The 25,380-nt window shown below is 44.5% G+C and overlaps 2 protein-coding genes across 5 annotated transcripts in view; one reads left to right on the forward strand and one right to left on the reverse strand.

The window, feature by feature from the left end:
• Window positions 1-5,765: 5,765 nt before the first annotated feature.
• On the reverse strand, window positions 5,766-7,608 carry LOC110330939 (translation initiation factor IF-2-like). Its single transcript, XM_021211248.2, has one exon. The coding sequence runs from the start codon at window positions 7,269-7,271 to the stop codon at window positions 6,504-6,506; it is 768 nt and encodes a 255-aa protein (XP_021066907.1). The 5' UTR covers window positions 7,272-7,608; the 3' UTR covers window positions 5,766-6,503.
• The window catches only part of Kiaa1211 (KIAA1211 ortholog), a 223,943-nt gene continuing 205,580 nt past the window's right edge, over window positions 7,018-25,380 (forward strand). For 3 of the 4 annotated variants that reach the window (XM_021210808.2, XM_029545229.1, XM_029545232.1), the window contains exon 1: window positions 7,018-7,087. The gene's annotated coding sequence lies outside the window, so the exon portion shown is untranslated. The remainder of the gene's footprint in view (window positions 7,088-25,380) is intronic. The other variant, XM_029545230.1, reaches the window with a different exon arrangement.

Genomic DNA, 25,380 nt, shown 5'->3' on the forward strand with positions numbered 1-25,380 from the left:
TCAGTCTTTCTCTCTCTCTCTCCCCGTGTGTGTGTGTGTGTGTGTGTGTGTGTGTGTGTGTGTGTATGTGTGTGTGTGTGTGTGTTTTCAAACACAAACAGTTCATTGACCATCCTGCCTTATATAGCCACCAGAGGCTGGGAGCCAACCTGTTCAATATCTCAATAGGCTTATCTCAATAGGATTCCCAGAATCAGGCATGACTGGCCTCTGTCACTCCCCCTCCCCCCACTTTGAGTTGTGTTGTCTAATGGCTCTAGATTATTATTATATTGGGTAAGAAACATAGGCAATATCTGTCACTGGCCACATTTAGCCTTGTCAGCTATAAGTGATGTAACTCAAGTGTGAACGTTAATCTTCATTGTCAGTTTGATGGGATTTAGAATCACCATGGGAACAAACCTCTGGGTGTGTCTGTGAGGGAATTGCTGTAGAGAGTAACATGAAGAACCATTGTCCCTAAGTGTAGGCAGCACCAGAACATGGTCCAGGGTCCTAGACTGGGTAGGAAGGGTGAGCTGACCCTAGCATTTAACACTGTTTCCTGACTGCGGGTGTCACGTGACCGCTGCCTCAGCCGCCTGCCACTGTACGCCTTTGAACTGTGAGCCAAACTAAAGGCTTAGTCCCTTACACTGCTTTTGAGGCCTCTTATCACAGAAACAAGAACAGGAACGAATACACTGGAGACTGCTCTGCAGTCAGGAGAACAAATGCATTCAGTAGCCTGTTAGGAAAGGGTTCTGCTAATCTGTGTTTAGATGTGCTCAAGGTAGGGCCCATGTCTGGCCGGGGGGTGGGGCGGCAGGGGGACCTTCCCCTCATAGCATTTATGGGTGGATCAAAAGAGGAGCAGTCACACCAGCGCAGAGCAGTCACGCCAACGTGGAGCAGTCACGTCAATGTGAGTTTGTCTCCAGGGCCGGAGCAGTAGCTGGTTGGATGGTGGCAGCAGCAGGCTGGGTGGCAAGCCATTGCACCTTCCTGACTCAGGATGGCCACGGAATGAACTAGGAAACCCCGATGTTGGATCTGGGAATAAAAAGAACACTCATTGCTTTTGAGATGGGGCCTCCTCAAAGGATGCTGATTTGAGATTAGAGTGTTCAAGAGTAGTCCATTCTGCCTCAGTACTATACAGGTCTGACAGAGGTTAAAAAAATAAAATAAAATAAATAAAAGCCTTCTTTTTGGTGGTGGTTTCCTTAGGTACATCCTAAAACTGCACACGTTGTTCCTAAGAAGCCTGCCCTGGCCAGCGGGTCTCTGCACGTTCTGAGTCACCAGTCGCGTCTGCTGGTGGAACAGTGAGAACAGTCCCAAGAGGCCAAGGAGGCAGACAATTCTGAGTTGCCAGCTCCCAGGGCACTGTCTAAAGTCAGGGGACAGAGGCCCTCCTGCCAGATCTGGGCCTGCACACTGGTGGCAACGGGAGATGGAGTTTGTCCCATTGCTTTAAGCGGTGACAAGGGTAATCCTTGATGGGACTTACAGAGAAAAGATGAGGAGACGGAGCACTTCTGCCCACACTTAGAACGTCATCTTGTATCATAATATACATGAGGTTTAGGTCTTGGACGAGACCTGCAACCACCGCTCTACTAAATCAGTAATTCCTGACTGTGCTTTAAACAACTGTCCCCATTCCACAGAGAAAGGCAGACCTTATTCCTCATCAGGGAAGTTCTCTTTAAGATGGAGGGAGACCATTACAGAAAGTCACAACCAATCAGAATACAGCATTGTGGAGCCAACTGGTACATTTACAAAATACCTTAGCACCTAGGGCTCGGGGAGCCTTTTGGAAGAGGGAGCAGAGAGGTTGTAAAAGCCAGAGGAACAGGAAGTTTTCTGTGAGACTGTGTCTCTTAGAAATGTCAGGAGCTGCATCCATGATGTCTCACCAAGTTGACCACCTAATCGTCAGCCCTACAAGGGATACAGCAATAGCCATTTTTTTTTTAAAGTGTACAATTTAATGGCATCAAACGCATTGATAATGTTATATAGCTCCCATCACTTTCCCCTTTCCTGGACTGTTTTATTGTTAAGGTACCACTGGGGTTGTTTTTAAAGGACTTATTTAGATTAAAAAAAAAAAAAGATACACACTAACAAGTGGACCTGGCCTGAGGTTTCCATTCATGTGTGAGAAACTCCGTCCGGCTTTTACTTTAAAGTTCTCCAGCCTCAGAGAATGAGTTGAGAAGTTGCACTTTTCCCATGTTTTGGAACGGTTTTGCCTCCAAGGAAATTGTTGGTTCCTTTCAAGTTGGTAGGAACTGACCCACATGTCATCCGGGCAGTATTAGAGAAAAATAGCCTGTGGTCTTCTTTATTCTACAATAACATTTCCTCCACCTTCTTCAGTTTCATGATTAGATTCCCGGCAATCTATTATTATTCCATTTAGAAATGCTTAGCTATTTCTCATTTCACTGTGAAAGGCTTAAGTTTTATGTCTCTTGGCTGATAGGCCAGAGATTAATTAGTCTATGTAATCAATTTTTATATGTATGTTTCCTAAGAATCACCTTTTATTTTGTTAAGTTTACTGTTTGTTTTCTACCTCACCAGCTTCTGCTACACACACAACACACACACATACACACCTCACATTCACACAACACACATGTATACAGCACACATAACACACACATACACAACACACACATATACAACGCGTACAATGCACACATTCCTCACATACACACAACATACGCATATACAACACACACTCCTCACATTCACACAACACATGTATACAGCACACACAACACATAACACACACAAAACACACAATATACACATCTCTCACATACACAAAACACACATATATACAACATACACACACACCCCTCAAATTCATACAATACACGTGTATACAGCAATCACAACACACACATACACACAACACACAGACACATACAACACACACAACACACACAATACACACATTCCTCACATATACACAACACACACACACACACACACACATACAATACACATAGACACAGAACAGATACAAATCAAGATTGATGTGGGTGAATTTATGCTTTGTCCATCTTTAATACAAAAGTTGCTTAAAATAAAGTTTCAACTAAGCAAGGCTCATAGGGGCTCACAGACTGAAGCAGCAACCATAGAGCCTGCATGAGACTGCAGCAGGCCGTACTCGCTGTGGTTCTTTAGCTTGGGGTTTTTGTTGGACTCCTAGCGATGGGAGCGAAGGTGTCTCTGACTCTTCTGCCTGCTCCTGGGACCTGTTCCCTCTTACTGGGTTGCCTTAGCTAGCCTTGATATGAGGTTACACGCCTGGTCTTATTGCATCTTGTAATGCCAAGTTCAGTTGATGTCACTAGGAGGGAGTGGATCTGGGGGAGAGGGGACATTGGGGGGAGGCTGGGAGGAGTGGAGGGAGGGAGGACCGTGATCAGGATGCATGAGAGAAGGCAAAGTTTTTTTTTTTTTTAAAGAAGTTCAAGAAGCTGGGGATGGAGCTCAGTTGTTGACCATTGCCTAACATGGGCAAGGCCCTGTCTCCAATTCTCAGCACTAAAAGCAAAAAAAACAAAAACAAACAAACAAAACAAAGACCATGTGGTAGGATTTTGATATAAATTTCTAATCCATTGACTTTTGGCCAAAGAATATAACATGTATGAATTTTGACCTCTGAAACTCATTGAGTTTTGTTGTATTTTTATCTAAAACTTTTTTTTGTGAATATTGCAATTGTTTTAGCGCAGTGTGTATGTTTTCTGGTTGCTGGGCACACATTTGGTAGCTTTTCTATCAAGCTTCTTCATGTCTGTGTAGTCCTCTCTTACTTAATAGAGCAGTTTCAATGACAAAGTAAAACATGTCTCACTATAAAGTAGATTTACATACTTTTGTTTTTATTTTGGGCTTTGCCTTAAACCAAATGTTCTGTTGTCAGGTACATAGACTTTCAATATTGCTATTACTTTTTTCAGTCTTATTTATTTATTTTACGTATATGAATGCTCTCTCTGCATGCACACCTGCATGCCAGGAGAGGAAATCAGATCCTATTACGGAGGGTTGTGAGCCACCATGTGACTACTGGGTTAACTCAGGGCCTCTGAAAGGATTCTGGAAGAGCAGCCAGTACCCTTAACCGTTGAGCCATCTCTCCACCCCTGCTATGTACTTTTGTTTGCAATTTTTATCACTTGGTATATTTTACCCTGAAATCCCTATAATCAGATATCAATAATACATCTTATACTGTCTTCTTCAAAAACAGCTTATCTGGAGATCTACAGTGACGGCTCAGTTAGGAAAGCACTTACCATACAAGCATGAGGACCTAGGTTGGGATCCGTGGAATCTCACAACAGTGCTGATGATGGCCCATGCCTGTAGTTCCAGTTCTGGGCGGGCAGAGAAGGAGCTTGATCTCTGGAGCTTGTAGCCATACAGTCTAGTTGAGTTGATAAACCCCAGGTTCAGTGAGAGATTGTCTCAAAATAGAATGTGGAGAAAGATTGAGGAAGATACCCAATGTCTACCCCTGATACCTCCTCATACACAGGTGCATACATGCATGTGAACCCACACTTATATGTGCACACATGGACACATACAAACACACACAAAAAGATTTTAAAATATCTTTAAGAACTTTATTGGTACATGACTGACATGCCATATAATTCACCATTGTACTGTGTGATTTGATGGTATCTCAGTGCATCCATAGTTGTGGCACAAGTTCCACAATTATAAAACGTCCTCATCATTCCAAATATCCACTCTTTGTTTTCTTTCAGCTTACCTTCTTCATATGACCTGTGGCTATTTCAGGAGACTAGCCTATCTGGATACTCGATATAAGGAGATCATGCCGTATGTGGTCTTTTGAGTCTGGTTTCTTTCTCTTACTGTAATGTTCTCAAGGTTCAGCCCTGCTACATACAAGGCTCATGTATGTGTTAATTAGCACTTTACTCCTTCTATTGCAAAAGACTGTCATTATATCCTTATATAGCTAGCTTGAATATAGCTTGTCCTTTCCAAACCTTCACTGTGAAGGTTTTTTCCTAAGAATCTGATCCATTTAGCGCTTACCTTTATGCTTAACATGCATTTTGCATTTATTCTTATATAATTCTTTTGTATATATTCAGTTGCCCTTCTATATTTTGTTGGTATGAACTATGGACCAGTACGCTTGAGAAGTTGGAGGAAAGATATTCTGTCACCTGTCACCTTTCCAGCAGGATAACTTACTATAGAGCCACGTTGAAAGTTTCCGTTAGTCTGCAGCCACACCCCCTCAATGGTCAGGATCTGTTCTGAAAGTTCCGTTATTCTCGGGTAAACTTAACAGCTCCATGCTGACTCTTCCATGGACCGAGTTGTTATCGATATGACATGATAGTCAAAAGCCAAGGCAAATAGCTCAAAAGATAATCAAGGTTTCTTATTAGCTTCCAATTTGAGGTCTGATGCATAAAGTCTGGCACTAGAATATTCTAATATGAGCCTCAACTCTCTAGAAGATTTAATGGCGTATAAGTTGCCATATTTGTCTTACAAAATGAAAAGTCAGTAGAACCCACACTATGTGAATTTGAATTACTATAGAGTGGTTCTTGTGCAGTTGGCACAGTGTCAAGAGTATAATGTGCCAAGAAAAAGATCCCCATTGTATATTCTGCCCAGATTTCATTTTGAGCTTCTAGAAATTTCTATTGCTACTAAACCAAAGTTAAAGGAACCTTTAACTTAATTCTCTAAAACTCATTATTATTCTTATTTTGAGGAATAGTTTAAGATATATGTAAGCAATGACCAATGAAACAATGCTCTAATCCCAGCACTTGGGAGGCAGAAGCAAATGTATCTCCGTAAGTTCGAGGCCAGCCTGGTCCACAGAATGAGTTCCAGGGCAGCCAGGGCTACACAGAGAAACCCTGTCTGGAAACAAAACAAAACAAAACAAAAAAACAAAAACAAAACCCCCAAACAACAACAAGTTATTCAGAAAATCCCAGTTGACTAACCCACCATGCGCTTGAACAACTATATCCAATGTCAGTTCTGAATCACATTTGCCACCAGCATTGAAATTATTGGTCCTGTTTTGGACATTGGGACCTTTGATTCATTATAGAATTTATGTTAGGGTTGGTTTTCTGCGTCTTTTGTCACAGAAGTTTTTGCTTTAGTATTAAATAGGAAGCCTAAATTTTGGTATCTTTGTATTTGTAGCATAAAAAGGCCCTGTAGACGTGAGTTCCAGCGCTTCTATTGAAATAGCCATGACAGTAAGTATGGAGCTAAGTCTCATTGCTTCTGACTAACCCACAAAAGGATGAGATAATCTTTCTAAGATATTGAAGTCAATATTTAATTTCATTATGAGTGGGGACAATAATGACCAATGTCACTGTGTTCAAATGCACTGAAACTCAGCAATACAATCGCTAGCTTTTTCTATCTCTGGAGGGACATCTTTCCACTTGTGCGACTCAGGAGTCCCAGATCCATTCTGATAGCTTGGACTGTGCAGGGTGAAACCTCTTAATGGTCCAGGTCACTCGAGTTACTGTTTTATGCTGGTACCCGGGACCTGGACTACTTCCTGAGAAGGTAGTGACTGACAGCCTTGGCTTCTTGCCCCTTGCAAGGTGAGCCTCGACCCTCGTCTTCAGCCCTAGGTCTGGCCATTCCTGCAGCGGTGGAGAGGGCAATGGTAAGTCCCACACGGTGTCCTGGGCTAACTCCTGCTTTCGAGTCAGCCAGGGTGCAAAGTGTCCGGGATGCACCAACCGAGCTCGGCGGGCAGCGCGATGGTGTCCGGGCGGGGCGGGCGCGGGTCCGAGCGGCCGAGGCGAGCGCGGGCGGAGCATGTGACCACGGCGCGCGGGGCTGGGCGCGCAGTGCCGCGCGGTGGCGGCGGCGGGGAGAGCAATGGAGGCCGCGGACGCTTGAGAGCCGGCCGCGCTGCTGGGGCGGCTGCTGCTGCTGCGGAGGCTCGGCGGGCTGGGACGTTCCCGGGGCGCGCGGCGCTCGCCAATCGCTCTCTCCACGGCGGCGCCCTGCGAAACCGCAGGTGAGCTCCCCCTCGGTCGCGGGAACAGACAATGGGCAGCGGGTGGCTTCTCTCTCCGGCGGGGCCCGCGCGAGACTCCTACCTTACCCCGGGTGTGGGCTCGCACGGCCGGCGGAGGTCTTGGGGCGACGACCCCATGCGCGGCGCAGCCCCTCTCTTCTGGATCTGTGCGGGGCGTGCGCATCCCTGGGTCCCTGGGAGGAACCTGCGAGCGGACTGCACCCCGGGAACTTGCCGAGAGCGTGGGACTCGCTTAGCCCCGCGCTCCTTCCCGCGCCTTGTCCGGTTCCTGGGTCCCCAGAGCAGAGCCGGACCTCGCTAGCCAGGAGCTGAGACGCGGACACGCTCAGCCGGGTCCCCAGGCTGCATTGCTTTGTTTAACCTCTGTAGAGCCGATGCGCACAAACTCTTGTTGCCCCAGTTCTGATGATCTACCAGTTTGATGGCAGAGGCGAACAAAGGTTTCCCTCCCAGGGCTGGAGCCGGTCACCGCACGCCGCCGGGGCGTGAAATGGGCTCGCCTTATCTTCTTCCATCGCGGCTGTTTCCCCGCAGCTATAACCGCCCTTTCTTGCAGAGCTCTGTGGTGGCGAGATTGGACCTCTAACCCCTTGGATGCAGTGGGTGGAGTACTATGGCTTTTAAAAAAATGAACCGAGTATCAGCCAAGAACAGACGTTTGCATTTTATGTTAGACGTTTGCACACTTTCAATGGCTTTCCGAATTGTAGATTTCAAGGGGGAAATGTATATTTGAAGACATTGATTCAGTGTAGGGGGAGGGTGGAGAAAACCTAGTAACTGTGACCATGTGTTGTGAAATTTTAATATGGTTTTACGAATACAGGCCAGGAAACTGATCTGGCATTGGGTGTAGGTGAGGGTGTGTGTGTGTGTGTGTGTGTGTGTGTGTGTGTGTGTGTGTGTGATGGGGAGGTGGCAGCGATGGCAGGGGAGTGGTTAGAATACAAAGGATACAGCAGTTTTAGTAAAAGATTTTAGTAGCTATCTCGTGGCAAATAAGCAATTCATTAAATTGTCAGTTAAATCAATGTTCCCCCGTAAAAATTACCTCCAGTAGTTGTTGAATTATATAATAAGATGGCTAGCGGTCATTTGGCATTGTCTGTGACTCGGGTATCTGAATACAGTGATCGATTTTGAGTAATTTTTAAAGAGTCAACAAAAGGAAGGCACCTTGGCCACCACCCTTATTGCTTGGCTTACACCCCCACACCCACCCCCCAAGAGAAAACTGCCTATAAGGAAAAAGAAATTCAAGGCCAGTTTTAAAAAGAAACATTTGAAAATGTATCTTGAATTGGTTATATGGTTGCATTATGCTAACTCACAAATGTGTGTGGGTGAGGGGTGGGGTCCTGCAATAAAACCTTATTATTATTATTTTTAACTATTGTTTACTTAAATTTTACTCCAAAGTTTTTGTTTTGAGTCACCTGTGACAATTGAGAGACTTTCAAGACTTTTCAATATAAACAGAGCACTGAATTTGGAGCCAGGAAGGTAATGGTGCTGACATTAGAGTTAGGTTAAAAACAAAATTATACAGTTCTTCATAATCTACAAAGCACTGTAACAGTAGAAGTTATTACTACTAGGCGGAAACTGCATTTTACGTTTTTCTTCTTATGCAATTTTGTAGCAATTTTTGTTCATTTTATGTATGTTTCTATGTGTATGACTCATGTGTGTGTATCGTGTATGTGTGCATGTGCCCATCTGTTCACATGTGCAGCTTCTGGAGGCTAACGCTCTCCATCATTCTCTTCCTTGTATTTTGAGACAGGGTCTCTTATTGAATTGAACCTGAAGCACATCAATTTGGCTGGATTGGCAGTCCAATGCCCCACCCTACCAGTACCTCCTTCATATGACTAGCTTTTACATATGTACTGAGGACCCAAACTCAAGTCCTTGTGCTTGTACGGCAGGAGCCCAGTTATTGTCTGCTTTTACAATCTGTATATCTTTCGTTGTTTTTTGTTTGTTTGTTTGTTTGATTGTTTTGTTTTGAGACAGAGTCTCATTTAGCCCTGGCTGGCTTTGAACTCATTATTTAGCCAAGCATGGCTTTGAACTCCTGATCCTCCTGCTTCCACCTCCAGGATGCTAAGATTGCTGGTGTGCGCCTCCACATCAAGCCGCAGTCTGTTTCTACCATGGCACAGAGTGGTATTCAATAGTTGGTGGTGGAAAGCACAAGCTAGTGATAAAGAAAATGCAAATGAATAAAATGCACACTCGGGTACAGCTGGCTTACAGTGATAAGTATTTGCTGAAGACCTACTATGTGTCAAGAGCTTCAAAGCGTTTCCACCTGTGGTCCATGAAAGCCTAGAGCCTTGCTTTGACAGTCATAGTTGATATGCATATTCATGAAACATGGGGCCTTTCAGGTGGTCTCTGTGATGCCACCCTAAAGCTGAATAGGAACAGGAGGACATTTCACTTGTTGAGCATGGTTGTTTTTCACGGGCTCCTTGTGCAGAGGCAGGGCAGATGTTATCACTGCGATTTGTAGGTAAGGAAATCCAGACACAGTGGGATTAAATGACTTGCCAACTCTTGCCACTAAAGCAACTGTGCCAGGGGCAGACGCTGGATCGCATGCCTGGTGCTTTGGCCCGGAATCACAACCTCCTCTGAGACACTGGGCTCCCCTAGGAAACAACAGTCCAGTTAAAGTCTACATCCTGGATACATTTTAAATAAGGAAGAGTGGGTAAATATGCCAGTGTCTTGAGTTGTGGGGCTGCACTTGAAACCGGCTGTCCTTGTAACAAGCCCTTTGTGTGGCAAGTAGTTTAACATTTCAGCTTCCTCCTCTGTAAGATTCCTTTTTCCTGAAGGAATTGTGTGAGGGTCAAATGAAATGGTATGTACATATCCTTTTCGAAATATCAACGCAAGCAAGGCAGGGCAGTATGTCTTTATTCTCATTATTAAAAGGTAAAAGGGTGGGTTTGAGTTAAGAGATGTATTATTTCCTGGTATGCAGACACTGTGTGTGTGTGTGTGTGTGTGTGTGTGTGTATACGTATGTACAAGTATGTGCGTGATTTTTTTTTTCTTGACCAGGTGTAGGACCTTACAGATACTCAGCAAGCACTCTGTCACCGAGACACGTCCCCAGTCCCTGGTCTTTTGGGACAGAGTTGCTGTGTAGTGTAGTCCCTGTCTTGGCCTTCCACCTGCTGGAATTTTGGGCACACATCACCATGCCCAGCACCAATGATACGTTTTTAAACTCTGGAGGTGGTGTTTAGGTTTCCCATGTGTTTTCCATATCACTTTAAAGATGCTTCTTGTGATCCACTAAATGATGCTGGCACCCAAGAAAGCACCAATGGAAAGGATTGTCGGGTGACGTGCACTCTGTAACAGTTTGTTGTGGGGTCTCTATGTTTCTCCTTCGAACTCCTCCATCAGCTGGAGTTTCAATGTCAAATTACAAATAGAAATACATTCTTAGAGGATCAAATGACAAAGTGCTTGCCCAGAACATCTTAGGGAGCCTACTCTCCCCGTTCCCCACAGTATGTGTTTCTTAAACGCTTCCTTTGTCATAGTTGACATTTGTTGAGTGTCTCTCATGGTCAAGGTCCCAAACTAGGCAGTCTATTTGTATGTTATCTAATTTAGCCCTCACGACTGTCCCAGCAGGAGGTCTTGTGGTTCCATTTGATACTTGAAATTATGACTCAATGCGCATTTTATGAACTTGTCCAAGGTCCCAAAGTTAGTGAGGGACAATGTGGGGGTTCAACCTGAGTCTTGCTGGACCTCAAAGCCTGTTTCTCCTCTTGATTACCCTGCTCTTCTGGGGTCTCTTCGCACTGATGGGGGCAGATGTTTCTTCCTTAAGAAGAACCATAAATGTGGGTGCAACATTTAACATTTCCCTAATATAGCACATGGTTTATAGCTTCCTTTGAAAGGACTTGTTTGAAGTCCATTTTAAAGTCAGTTTGTAAGTAAGAAAGCTTACACAGGAAACCAGTAATTCATTTTGACTCGGCTGGTCTTTAATGTAAATATTTTTGGAGTAGCTTCTCAGGTTTTTGCGATAGAGTCAATTAATTGGTCATTTTTATTGAGCGCTCAAAGGTTTAATATATCTTCAGAAGAGACACAATATAGCTGCACAACTATAAAAAGACTTCATTATAAATGAGTGCCAGCTGTGGGTAAGGCACAAATGAAGACTTAAAAGCCACAGAGGGTGCTTTATAGTGTATTGATTGGTCTCAAAATCACAAGGCAGTAAAACTGATTTTAGAAAGTACGTGTAAGAAACTATCACCAACTATTATACATGTAGTATGTTGAATATGTGTGTGTGTGTGTGTGTGTGTATTCCATTATTTAAAGCAACAGTTCTTATGTTTTAGCAATTACTTAATTTTAATACATTTTTTTGTTTCTGGGACTCTCCTGCTTTGAAAAATATTGTGAGGAAGCTGCAAAGATGGCTCAGGGGACAAACTGTTTGCTGTGCAGGCATGGGGACCTGAGTTTGGATTCCATCACCCATGTGAAAGGTGAAATGTGTATGTAAACCTAGTGCTCACAGTGGAAGTGGGGGTCCTGAGGGGTGTAAGTAGGGTTCCCAGGGGGTGGAAGTGGGGGTCCCAAGGGCTTGTTGGTCCACCAGTCTACCTAAATGGTGAACTCCAGATCTAGTAAGGGACACGACCTCAGAAAGCATAAGATGGAGAGCTAATTGAGTACAAACATTTATTAAAATGTTGGCCTTTGCTGGGTGTGGTGGTGCATGCCTTTAATCCCAGCACTCGGGAGGCAGAGGCAGGCAGATTTCTGAGTTTGAGGCCAGCCTGGTCTACAGAGTGAGTTCCAGGACAGCCAGGGCTACACAGAGAAACCTTGTCTCGAAAAACCAAAAAATAAAATAAAATAAAATAAAATAAAATGTTGGCCTTTTCTGAGAAAGATTCTCGGGTAGCCTCGGTTAACCTTTAGATCTTTATGTAACTAAGTCTGGCCTTCAAACCCCAATTGTCCTGCTCCTACCTCTCAGATACCGGCATTACATACAAACATGTGCCGACCCACCTGAAGGAGAGGGGGGAGGAAGAAGAGCGAGAGAAAAGAGAGAATGAAAGAGGGGAAAGAGAAGAGAGAAAGGAGAGAGAGAGGAGAGACGATAGAGAGATAGAGACAGAGAGAGGAGAGAAACAGAGGAAGGAGAGGAGAGAGGGAGGGAGGAGAGCGAAGAGAGAATTGGAGAGGGGGGAGAGAGAGGCAAGGGGGGAGAAGGGAAAGAGGAAGGGAGGAGAGAGAGAAAGAGGGGAAAGAAAGGAGAAAGAGAGGGGAGAGAGAGAGAGAGAGAGAGAGAGAGAGAGAGAGAGAGAGAGAGAGGAGATGCCCACAGAGTCCAGTGGAAGGGTTGTATCTTCAGGAGTTGGAATTACATGGTTGTGAACCACCCTATGTGGGTGTTGGGAACTGAATTTGGATCTTCTGGAGGGGCAGAAAGCATTCTTAATCTCAGAATTGTCTCTGCATCACCCTGTTTCAATTTTTAAATTACACGTGTGTTTCTGTATCCATGTGGGGTACATGCACATGCATGCAGAGGGCCTGCAGAGGCCAAAGGCACTGGTTCCTCTAGAACTGGGGTTACAGGTGGTTGTGAGCCCTCCAGCCCGGGCACTGGCACCTGGCAGTGGCTGTTCTGCAGGAACAGCATGTGATGATAACTGTGGCGCCGTTTCTCCAGCCCCAAAGCTGACAAATTTTAAATCAGGGTTTGTATAAATAGTGGTGCTCTGAAGAGGCAGCTTAATGACTTACGTGTTTTGGAAATTTGCGTATTTCTGCTTGCCAATTATCTTTTTTTTTTTTTCCTGAGATTAGTTGTAACTGAATGTAGATATAGTTGTATTTAGTGCTAAGCATTCAATTTTGTCCTTAGGTTGGTGTACTGGTTGGTTTTATGTGTCAACTTGACACAGGCTGGAGTTATCATAGAGAAAGGAACTTCAGCTGGGGAAATGCCTCCATGAGATCCAGCTGTGGGGCATTTTCTCAATTAGTGATCAAGGGGGCAGGTCCTCTTGTGGGTGGTGCCATCTCTGGGCTGGTAGTCTTGGTTCTATAAGAGAGCAGGTTGAACAAGCCAGGGTGAGCAAGCCAATAAAGAACATCCCTCCATGGCCTCTGCATCAGCTCCTGCTTTCTGACCTGCTTGAGTTCCAGTCCTGACATCCTTTGGTGATAAACAGCAGAATGGAAATGTAAGCCAAATAAACCCTTTCCTCCCCAACTTGCTTCTTGGTCATGATGTTTGTGCAGGAATAGAAACCCTGACAAAGACAGTGGCTATGAAAAAATTCATTTGCCAGCTGGGCATGCCTGGAGTCCTGGTGTCCAGGAGACCAAGGCAGAAGGATCAGGAGTTGAAGGGTAGCCTGTGTTACCTGGGAAGGCCTGTCTCAAAACAGAAGTAAAAACCCCCAAGCCAGATAAAAATGATTTTGCATCTAATGAAACTGTATATTATTGTAGTGGCCCAGGCTCATTGGCATGGCCCACACAGCAAGGAAGGTTGTATCTTTATGAACATATTCCAGAAAGTTCCTGTGTGCATGCTCGTTAGAAACATCAACAATGCAAAGTATATTTTCGAATTTATTTCCTATTTTCTGATGCTTAGTCCCTAATGAACTGATATAATTTTTGTAAGAATCAAGAAACTTAGCTGCTGGACATGATGGTGTACACCTTTAGTCCCAGCACTTGAGAGGCAGTGGCAGGTAGATGTCTCAGTCAGAGGCTAGCCTGGTCTACAAAGGAAGTTCAAGGGCAGCCAGGGCTACAAGGAAAGACTCTGTCTTGTAAGACAAAACACAAAAGAAACTTAGCTGTTGGATGGACCCAGTTGCTGTAATTTATGTTTACGAAGATAATAAATTTGGTTTTTATGACATTTCACCCCCTTTATTATTGCTGTGAAAATTCTTAAAGACAGGCACTTTCTTATACAGAAGATTTTGAAGCAGATGCAAGTGGCTAAGCAATTTAGATGTATGGTCTCCACACATGAGACAAGTACAGGGTTGCAGATCCCTACTCCATAAGTGGAACCTGATTTTAAAGAATGTCAGTGTAAAGACAGAAAATGCCTCAGAGAGATGCTTTATAGCCAGTCAGTGGTAAAGTAACATTACCACGTGTCTCGCAGAAGCCAAATAGAACAATACCCTATGCATACGCTTCTATATTCTAGAAAGTTCCTATGTGTGTGCTGGTTAAAACATTGACAATACAAAGTTCATTTTCAAATGCGCACTGGAATCCTCAGCAGCCCTTCCAAATATCTGTAAACGTGTGGGATGGGCGCTGTGCCGAGACGGAATGTCACTACTCTGTAAACGTGTCGGATGGGCACTGTGTTCAAAGCCTGACACTTGGGGAGGTCCAAAGACTGTGGCTCCCTAGGTACAGGTGATCAGAATAGGATGGAGGAGACGGTAGTAGCTGCGAAGGGGAGTAAAGAGGACCAGCTTCATCAAACGGTACTGACAGGTCTGGGGGAGGAACAAGCAGGCCCATTGGACAGGTCCACTCACCACAAAGATTTGGCTGGCACCAAGGCAGATCTGGAGACAGGCTGTGGGTGAAGCTGGGCTCCTTGAACCCTTGGTCATGACTGAAGTCTAGGAACAGCCGTGTCAAGTAAGTTATCAATGAAAGTTCATATATGTGATTGTTAGCCTGTATTTTCCTCAAGTAGGAGAAGATGAAAGGAAAGAAACGCCATCATCCTGGGATCACTGTTAGCAGGTGACAAGATTTTACCACACCAAACCCACAGCCACAGCCATGTATGGTCTTCAGGGAAGATCAGTCGTGGCTGGCGTTCTTGGGAGTTCTGTGACAGAGCCAGCAGGGCTGTTTTGACACTGCTTCAGAATTTCCTTCTCATTTTTTATTTCTTTGGGTTTTTTTTTTTTTTTGAGACATTCTTGAAAAACATAAATCTTCAATCTTTTATTTAAAATTTAAACTGATACAGAAAACATACAACGTATATAATAGTCAAGTGCCATGTGATGTTTCCATATTTGTATACCAGTGATATATGAATCAAGGGAACCATCTCATTTTGCTCTGAGGAATTCTGACTAATACATCTTGAGTGACATTTATTTTTTTCCTCTTTGGGTGTCCCAGCGGCAGGCATGATTGGGTTTCCTGGCTTTCTTTATGGTGCACCTGCCAGCCCATGTTTGTGATGGGTTAACTGTTTCTTAGAGTTAATGAGGTCGGGGTCATAGGTTCAGTGCCTGGGAAGGCTAGCTAGCTTTGCTTTGTTCTGCAATTGCTTATTGTACTCTTAGCCCAGACCAGCCATCTGGCGGAGACAGGTCTCTGATCACAAAGGGACTAATAAACAATACAGTGTGTGTGGTGGGGGGGAGCCTGGGGAATCTCTCTGTAGATGCTGAGTACTTGGGGAAATGATTGCGAATCATGTGCAGATTTTTATTTCACAGCATCACCTTAATATGTGGATGATAGCATGACCATCAGACAGTTTTCTTAGTCATTCCTATTAAACACCCGTTATATGTTTTATTTTCCCTTCTTACTATTTTTAAAGATGCTCCATTAAGACAACACCCACTTATACATTGTCTTGAATGTTCTTAACTTACCTGGAGGTTTGTGGGACCTTGATGGTGAGAGTCAGGGTTAGAGTGATAGATCTGACAATTTACTGGTTGACAAAGCCACTAAGTTATAAAGAACAATGTTACAATGAAAAGAAAACACCTTTTGTTTGTTTTTAGTTTTGCTTTGTTTTAAGAATTTCTGGAGAGCTACTTTGTAGCATTTCTAAGTGTGCCCTGATCTGTAAATCTGTCCTCTTCTTTATTAGAATATCTTGTAGTCCTGAGAGAAATATCAGAGGCTAATTAGAGCAGGGCAGTGGCATATGGCCCCATTGGTTCCCAAGAGATGTGCTGACAGTCTAAAATATGTGCTGGATTATTGGTATGAGAAAGGTTGTAAACAAAGTCACTAGTGATTTTTAAATGTTAATTATATATTAAAATTGTAACATTTTGGCTATGATAGATTAAGTAAAATATTAATTATTCTTGATTTTGGCTATCTTTATGGTTTTCAGTGTGTCCACTAGATAATTTAAGAAAATGTATCATTGTATATGTAGCTTCCATTGTATGTTGGTTAGGCATCACTGAGCTAGACCAACCCCTCTGATTAGAGACTGAGTAACTGGGCTGAGCTCCCCATTGCCCAGAACACTCCTTGTTAGTAGGATGGGCGCTCGGGAAAGCAGGAACTCTAGACTACCAGTGGATTGTTAGAGGCACACAGTTGTTCTGTCAGGCCTGTGCTGAGGTCATTGAATGTTGGATATGAAGCTAGTTTACACTCTACTAATTTTTCTATGCATACTCATCCAAGGACGGGATGACATTATTATGTTCATAATGTTATTGAGGCTGTTTAACCTTCTGAAATGGGTCAGAGATCCTGTAGCCCTATTAGGTTCTGAGAAAGGTATATTAAAATACTAGACAATAGGGGCTGGGGAGATGGCTCAATAGTAACGTGATTATGTGTTCTTATGTTAAAAGGCCAGGCTTGATGGTGCATGCCTTTGATCCCAGGCCTGGGGATGCGGAGCCAGGAGGACCCCTGCAACTTACCGGCCAGCCAATCAAACTCTACGTCCAGTGAGAGGCTAGGTCTCAGACAATAAGGTGAAGACTGAAGGCACCCTATGTTGACTTCTGACCTTCTATCACACACATACACATGTCCCTGCACACATGTGAAGACATACATGTGAACACAATAACAGAAGTAAAAGATGCTACCAGTCATAACTCTGGGGAAATAGGGTGCCCAACCAGGTGGGCACTTTAACAAGCATTTTTTATGGGTAGTCATGGGTGAACTGTGGACAGAGTAGCTGCTGTACTCTGGGTTAAAGCAGCTCCTCGGTGGCCATGACTAATACCTTAAAGATGTCTATATTAAGAGGCATCAGGTCTAGTACTTCTTTCTGGTACACGCTCAGTTCCCAGTGATTATCAGTTTGTTATCCACTTCCCAGGGACAACTAGTGAACAACCATTGTGTTAGGGAGCTCTGATGCTTCACTTAAACTCACAATCCAGACGCTGTGAATATTCACAAATCCGTCCTTTTAAAGGAGCAAGGGAAAGATAATTATTTACAACACAAATGCTATTATATGGGTATGATTCTAGTTTATCGTTTTCTATGCTTTTTGTTGGTTACAGATAGCTCTGGTTGGTTCTGGGTACAGAGAAGCCAAACCGGGCAGGACTTCCCATTTTTCCTGGGGGTTAAGGAAAATGAGTGCCTGTGTCTTGTGTTGTAAACTTCAGTGAAAAGTACCATTTCCATCTTCGAGCCCAAGCCTGTCTACTGTAAGTGTGCTGGGCACCCTAGTGTAACACAGACGACAGCTTAGGGTTAGATTATGTGGATGTGACATGTAGACCTCAGTTATGGTTGCCATGGTTTTTAAAAATTATTTATTTTTATTTTACGTGCACTGGTGTTTTGCCTGCATGCATGTCTGTGTGAGGATGTTCAGTCCCCTCGAACTGAAGTTACAGATAGTTGTGAGATGCCAAGTAGGTGCTGGGAATTGAAACTGGATCCTCTGGAAGAGCAGCCAGCGCTCTTAACCTCTTAGACATCTTCGCAATCCCTTGCCATGGTTTCTAACTTGAAAAACAAACAAACAAAAAACAAAAAACAACCCCCCCCCACAATTATGTCTGGCACATGCCCAGGCACTGAGTTCAAAGAGCACATTGGCTTTCTAGGAGTGGGTGGGAGAAGAGACAGGCCCAGTTCCGCAGCTCGGTGTTGCTTCTAATTGGCCTCATGACTTTGAACATGTCGCTTTATGGCCGTGGGCTTCAAATAACTCATGCGGAAGGGCAAGAGTTAGCCAGCCAACAGATGTACACATCTGAGACTGCCTCTGTGCCCGGAACTGTTGTGCATGTTTGCCCACCAGACCTGCATGGCAGAGATGATACTCTGTTACGAGAGAGGGACAATAAACAGTACTGAGTGATGCATTTATCCTATTAGTCTATAATGGGCTGTCAGGCAGGGAATGGCACCTGTTCTAAAGGTGGACTAGCCCAGGGAGGTCTGAATGGAATAGAAGATGCCATGAGGATATTTGTAATCTCCTCCGATTCTAAAATACTAAGTCTAATTAAGTGAAGAGCCATGGGTTCAGTCTCTTCAACACTGATTACAATCCATTTCTAAGTAAATGTCCTTACAGTCTTGATTAGATCCAGCAATGTGGCCACTGATGAGAAGGGAGTATTCCAATAGCTCACTACATACAGATTGCCTTCTTTACTGTCACAGAAAGAAAGTGCCCTGGGACATCTTTCATCTCAAGCCTTGAGGCTCAAGGCTCTAAGTAGTTCACCAGCTGGATTTAGGGTGGCTGTTCGATAGTGGGCTCGCCTAAGTTACTTTAATATAAATTAAATGAAGTGGGAGCCCTGGGACAAACCTGTTTTAATTACAATTGGAACACATCTTTGGAGACTGTTCGACTGTTAGAATCATTACAGTTATTATGGTTTTTTTTTTTTTAAAGTATTGTTAGTAAGCTGGGTCTAGCCTGAGGTCTTCATTTGCAAATGATTCTTCTCAATTGAAGTGAAAAGGCTGAAAAGAACAAATGTTCGTGTTCAGCATCACTGCTCTTGGTGATGTGAAGGACTGAACAGAGGTAGAGAGGGGTGTGCTTGTGGGCTGCTCATCCTGTTCCGGGACTGTGGCCCAGTGGCAGAGTGTGTGCTTAGCGAGAGCGAGGTCCTGGTTCAATCCTCAGCACCAAATCAACACGCAGAGCAGGAGGAAACAAGCCCTGGCCCGTTTCTAGTGGGAGATGCTGGGTTGGGTGAACTACAGTCTCCTTTGACGGATGGTCTAGTCTTATGTTGATTTCCCGTGCCTCTGCCTGCAGTGTTGCGAAGCTGGCCTGGTAGACTATCTGCGGAGATAGTCCTGGGGTGTGATCCCTGACCTTGGCTGGCACAGAGTCCGTGGTTGTGCCGCTATGTTTCCTGGGATAGACTTCACAGCCAGTGAAACCAGCCCTGTGTGAATTATTTAACTCTTCTTGTCCACAGAGAAGGCGACTGAGCGACTTACACGCTCGGGCTTGCAAGTGTACTGCTGCTTCTTCAAATGTTCAAAAACAAAACAAAACAAAACAAAACAAAAAAAAACACTTGTCTCCACATTGTGGTGAAATAACAGAACACCATCCACACTTCTTTTTTTTTTTTTTTTTTTCCATTTTGAACATTTAGTTTTATTATTTTCTTTTATCATTTAGAAGATAATAGCAATGGCATTTTGTTTTATTCTTTTTTATTTATCAATCATTTTATTTATTTACATTTCAAGTGTCATGCCCTTCCCAGTCTCCCCTCCACAAATCCCCCATCCCATCCCCATCCCTATCCCATCCTCATCCCCTTTGCCTCTAAGAGGGTGCTCCCCACCCACTCCCCACTCCTGCCTCACCTCTCTAGCATCTCCCTATGCTGGGGCATCAAGTCTCCACAGGACCAAGCGCCTCCCCTCCCACTGATGCCAGATGAGGCAGTGCTCTGCTCCATATGTAGCTGGAGCCATGGACCAGCCCATGTATGCTCTTCGGTTGGTGGTTTAGTCCCTGGGAGCTCCGAGGGGTCTGGTTAGTTGATACTGTTGTTCTTCCTATGGGGTTGCCATCCCCTTCAGCTCCTTCAGTCCTTCCCCTAACTCTTCCATTGGGGTCCCTGGCCTCAGTCCTGTGGTTGGCTATAAGTATCTGCATCTGTATTGGTCAGGTGCTGGCAGAGCCTCTCAGAGGACAGACATACCAGGCTCCTGTCCGTAAGCACATCCTGGCTACTGTAGAGTAACACCAGAACTGTCATAGCCAAGCTTCCCCCAAAGCATGCCTTTTGACTTGAATCACTGATTTCCATCCGAAGCTGATGCACTGCACTTAGTTTACTCTACTTTAAGTCTTTATGGTCTTTACTGCCACTTGAAAGCCTACACGGAGGGCAATGGGGAGAACGCGCCCAGGTATGCTTTGCTGACTCTCTCCATCTGGTAAAGAATATTTTTCTGTAATCTGTGAAACTTCGAATTTAGCCAAACTCTTCCTATGAATCCTCAGAAACTTGTCTTCAAGAGTGACCTTGGGAGAAGCTATGTGGGGGAAGTGTATATTTTCAGTAAGTGGTCCTTTGTCTTGAATTTTCATTTTTTAAGTGAACGGGACTCACGGACGGTTTTAGAGATCGCATTGCTTTCTGACATGCTCTTACGGAGATGCGAAGATGGGAGATGGAAGGCTCTCTAGCCTTCAAGTGACTAGAGGGTTGCGTAGAAATGCTCTTGTAGCATTTGGTAAATCTTAGTGGACTGTAAAATTAGCATTGGTAATTAAGTGGGAACCAAAACACGAATATAGCTGTTATCCACAGCATGGGGAGAGTGGCACCTCAGGTCTCAGAATGTATGACCCAGATGCTGCACAGGTAGATTCAAGCAGTGTAGGTTGTTTGTATCGTTGTTTTTCCTGCATGTATGTGTACACCACATGTGGGCCTGGTGCCCATGGAGTCCAGAAGAGACATCCAGATCCTTCTAGAACTAGAGTTACAGTTGTGAGGCGCTATGTGGGTGCCGGGAACCAAATCCTCTTGAAGAGCAATCAGTGTCCTTAACTGCTGAGCTATCGCTCCAGTCCCTGTTTTTGTTTTCTTTTTTATTTCTTTTTTTTTTTAAACAAATTTTTTATTAGATATTTTCTTCATTTACATTTCAAATGCTATCCCGAAAGTCCCCTATACCCTTCCCCTGCCCTGCTCCCCTACCCACCCACTCCTACTTCCAGGCCCTGGCATTCCCCTGTACTGGGGCATATAATCTTCGCAAGACTAAGGGCCTCTCCTAGGACAGCCAGGGCTACACAGAGAAACCCTGTCTCAAAAAAATAAATAAATAAATAAATAAAATAAAATAAAATAAAAACAAAAAACAAAAAGTAAAAAAACAAAAAACAAATATATGATCCTATGTGGGTCATTCCTTTTCAAACCACCAGAGGGTAATAGACTGGGCCATAGCTAGAGTCCTGCCTGCAAACTTTCCTGTTTCACCTACCCCATCCTCAGAGTAGACCCGATGAGGTAGCCTGGCAGCACGCAGCAGGAGCAGCAGGAGCAGCAGCAGCAGCAGCAGCCTTCCCAGAACACTGCCCTAGCCCCAGGCTAGCAGACCTGGGGTGCATCTAAGGTTCCAGCTCTCTTCACTACAGTATTACAGGTTGTGTTCTGTGTCCATTGCCATGTGTAAGGACAAAGGGGCTTCGATAGTATACACACTAAAAATTGTGCTGCATCCCATAAACGTTTACAGTTATATCCAATGAAAGTAAACTTAAAAAACCCATCATGACACTAAAACAAAAGACAGACACCTAGATCAGTGATGGAGACTGGAAGTCACGGTAACGAACGTGTGGTTTTATTGCCCTTGACTCCTCACCAGAGTTTCCAAAGCCTTGCCCCCCACTTCGATGCGGTCTTCATTCTGAGTGACTTGGCCTCTTGCTTTTCCGGAAATCCAACAGGAACTTGTTTCTCTTCCTAAACCTCAAACATTTCCCTTAATAACCCCCAGAGTCTTAGGCTTTCTGTGGCTCTTTGTTGCCTTGGGGATTGAACAACACACCTTCCCCATGGCTCTTTTCTCACTAAGGGCCTTCTTCTTCCTCCTCTTCCTCCTCTGCATCCTCCTCCTCACTTCTTCAGAAGCCCGAGTATTTCCAAGGCCCGGCACACTGGTTACTCTCATAACCTCTTTACTTCCTTCCACTCAGCAACTTTTGTTTGTTGGTTGGGGGGAAAGCTCCCAGGCTGGTCTTGAACTCACAGGAATCCTCCTGCTTCCGTTTTCTGAGTGCAGGAGTATATAGGCTAACTGTTTTGTTTTTTTTTTTTAACTGGGGATTGAACCCCATGGCAAGTGCTCTATCACTGAGCATCGGGAGCTCTGTTCCTAGGCTCTGCTCACGTCTCACCAGTTCTTTTCTTTCTTAATACAAATATCTTCAGTTGTCCTTTATCAACATACACACACACTACACACAAAGACATGCGCAAACACATATATATACACACACTACACACAGAGACATGTGCATACACATATATACACACACTGCACAGAGACATGAACATATAAATGTACATATAAACACACACAAACACACTACACACAGAGACACGTGCATACACATATATAAACACATACTACACACAGAGACATGCACATAAGCACACATATAAACACACATACACACACTATACACTATATACAGAGACATGCACATAAATACACACATACACTGTACACAGATACACACATACATACACATCTAAACTCATATACATAAACAGTACACATACACACACAAACAAAAACACACATGGGAGAGACATTTACTTCTTGGAGATATCATTTCATCTTTTCTCTTCTGCTCATTCATTCACACTTGATTTGTATTGAGATAGGGAAACCTCTGGGTAATCATAGATCAGCTGGCCTCAAACTCATTGAGACCCGTCTCTGCTCCTGCGTGCTGGAATTAAAGGTGTGTACCACTGCGCCTGGCCAACACTCACATTTTAAAGAGCTGCCTCAAAACTCTCTCTTAACCTTTCCATTTTCCACTGTTCCACCATCTGGCTTTCCGTTCTCATCTTGAACTGAAGCTACCTCACACAGACTCACTAAAAATGTCACCCTCGGCCCCACAGAACACAGTATTCTTTTGCAGTCTCTTGTCTGGGCACAGACTAGTCACCGTTGTTTGTGATGACTAAAGTCATCTGAGGTTGGCACCCAGAGTCAGGATGGCCAGGTGTCTGCTGGGCAACAGATGAGGGAGATAATCCAGGTGGAAGAGGATGAGAACTTGGAGTCCTTGGGGAACACGCAGGCTTCTGGAACCTGCTTATACGGCCCTTTGTGATCACACAGAGGGCGGGTGCTCACTCACCGTCCTTCTGTAGCGACTTGCTGGGTGTTGATGTCCTTGGAGGTGCCTTGGTCTTCTCCTCATGCTTCTACTGGTGAATGAGTCCTGGTTCCTCAGTACGTCCTACAACCTTGGTGATATATGGCTTAGGACCTTGTATTATCATCAGACTGAGTGGATGCTGTTCTGACTTGATTGCTGGGCTCGTGGCCAGGTAGGAGTAGTTGTATTATTATTATTGTTATTACTATCATTATTAGCTATAGTTATAACAAACTATCCATGACATGCAGTTTACCCTTTTACCCATTTTTAAATGCATAGCCCAGTGATATTAGACACATTTACAGTGCTGTGCAATCATTTCTGTCCCTCACCAGACCCTTTCTTTCCATCATCTCAGCACATGCTAGCTTGGAACTCATTCATTGAGCAACGAGACTCCCCGGTACTACTGAGGCTAGCCCCAGCAACCTCTGTTTAGAATTCCAGACCTTATATAAGTGGAACTATACGTCGTGAGCCCTTTTGTCTCTTATTCCCTCATGTAGCTTAAAGGTATCAAGCTTCATCCATGTTGTAGTATGTGTCATAGATTTGCTCTTCTTTTAAGGACAAGTGACATCCCATTGGATTGCTTTTACTTCTCCACTGCCCTGAGGAACCCTCGAACAGACACTTTTGAAGGGTGCCAGTTCGGTGTGTGGAAGAACTGTAAACCTTTAGTACCGCTTAGCAGTTGGCTGGTTTCTACTGTGATGGCAGTAGTAGGGGTTGTCTCAAGACAGTCTCACCATGTAGCCCCTGCTAGCTTAGAACACATGGTCCCTCTTTGTCTGCCTCATGAATACTGGAATTAGGGTGTGTGTGCACAACTGTACTAGGAAGTTCTTTAGATTTGACAACTGATTACCCAAGCAAGAGATAAGAACTATGGCAGTTATATTATTGCTTCTACCCTTGAAGTGTTTTCTGAGCGTTGTGAAGCACACACATCAAAGCTCTCCAATTCTAGATGAGGAATGTCCCACCGTGGTTTAAGGTCTAAAGCCACTGTGAAAGCAACTTGTCAATCTTTGTTCCTCAAAGGTGGGAGAAGGCACAGAAGGCGACGAGGGTGGTGACTCAGTTGTTGCAGGCCTGAGTGTTTTTTTATTTGAAGGAGCCATCAAGAGTTTGACTGAGAGTAGCCTAAGATACTGTAGAGGGTTGAATGGTGGCCCTCAAAAACTCTCCCTGGGATTTTGGAATCTGGCTCGGTTTACAGTTAGAGATTTTGTGGAAGTATTGACGTGGTTAGTGTTGTCTGCTTCACCAAAGGAGTCACCTGAGCAAAGGCATGTGGGCATGTCTGTGAGACTATCCAAAGCATGTAGGCATGTCTGTGAGGACTCTCCCAATTGAGTTCATTGAGGCGGGAAGATTTACCCTTTGCGGGTGGTGCCATTCCCTAGTGGAGAGAACAAAAGGAACATTGAATTTGTTTCTCTTTGACTGAGGACCTTACAGGACCAGCTTCCTCAGGCCCCTCCTGCTGCAACTTCCTGCTGTGATGGGCTGTAACCCAGGACTGTGAGCCGGAATAGAACCATTCTCCGTGAGGTTGCTCTTGTCAGGGTAGTTTATCTCAGCAACAGCAAAAGAAACTCAGAACACCCAGGCCTGAGACGTGGGGGCTGTTTGTCTGACGAGCCTGACCATGTGGTCCTCGAGCCTTTAGAACCGTTTTCTGCCTGGAATGTGGAAGAATTTGGAACTTTGGGTTAGACAAGCCATAGCATGCTGGAAGCAGAACTTTATGGGCCATTCTGATGGGGACATGGAAGATAAGGCTGTGGAGGGGAACATGGCCCGTGGAGGCTCAGCTCATGACGCTTCAGAGGGGATTAAGAAGTGGATGCTCACAGGCATCCATTGAACGGAGCATAGGGTCCCCAATGAAGGAGCTAGAGAAAAGACCCAAGGAGCTGAAAGGGTTTGCAGCCCCTTAGGAGGAACAACAATATGAACTAACTAGTACCCCCAGGGCTTCCAGAGACTAAACCACCAACTAAAGAGTACATGTGGTGGGACTCATGGCTCCAGCTGCAGAGGCTAGCCAATCAGTCATCAATAGGAGGAGAGGCCCTTGGTCCTGTGAAGGTTCTATGCCCCA

Source organism: Mus pahari, chromosome 13, assembly GCF_900095145.1.
Source record: "Mus pahari chromosome 13, PAHARI_EIJ_v1.1, whole genome shotgun sequence".
NCBI classification, from domain to species: Eukaryota; Metazoa; Chordata; class Mammalia; order Rodentia; family Muridae; genus Mus; species Mus pahari.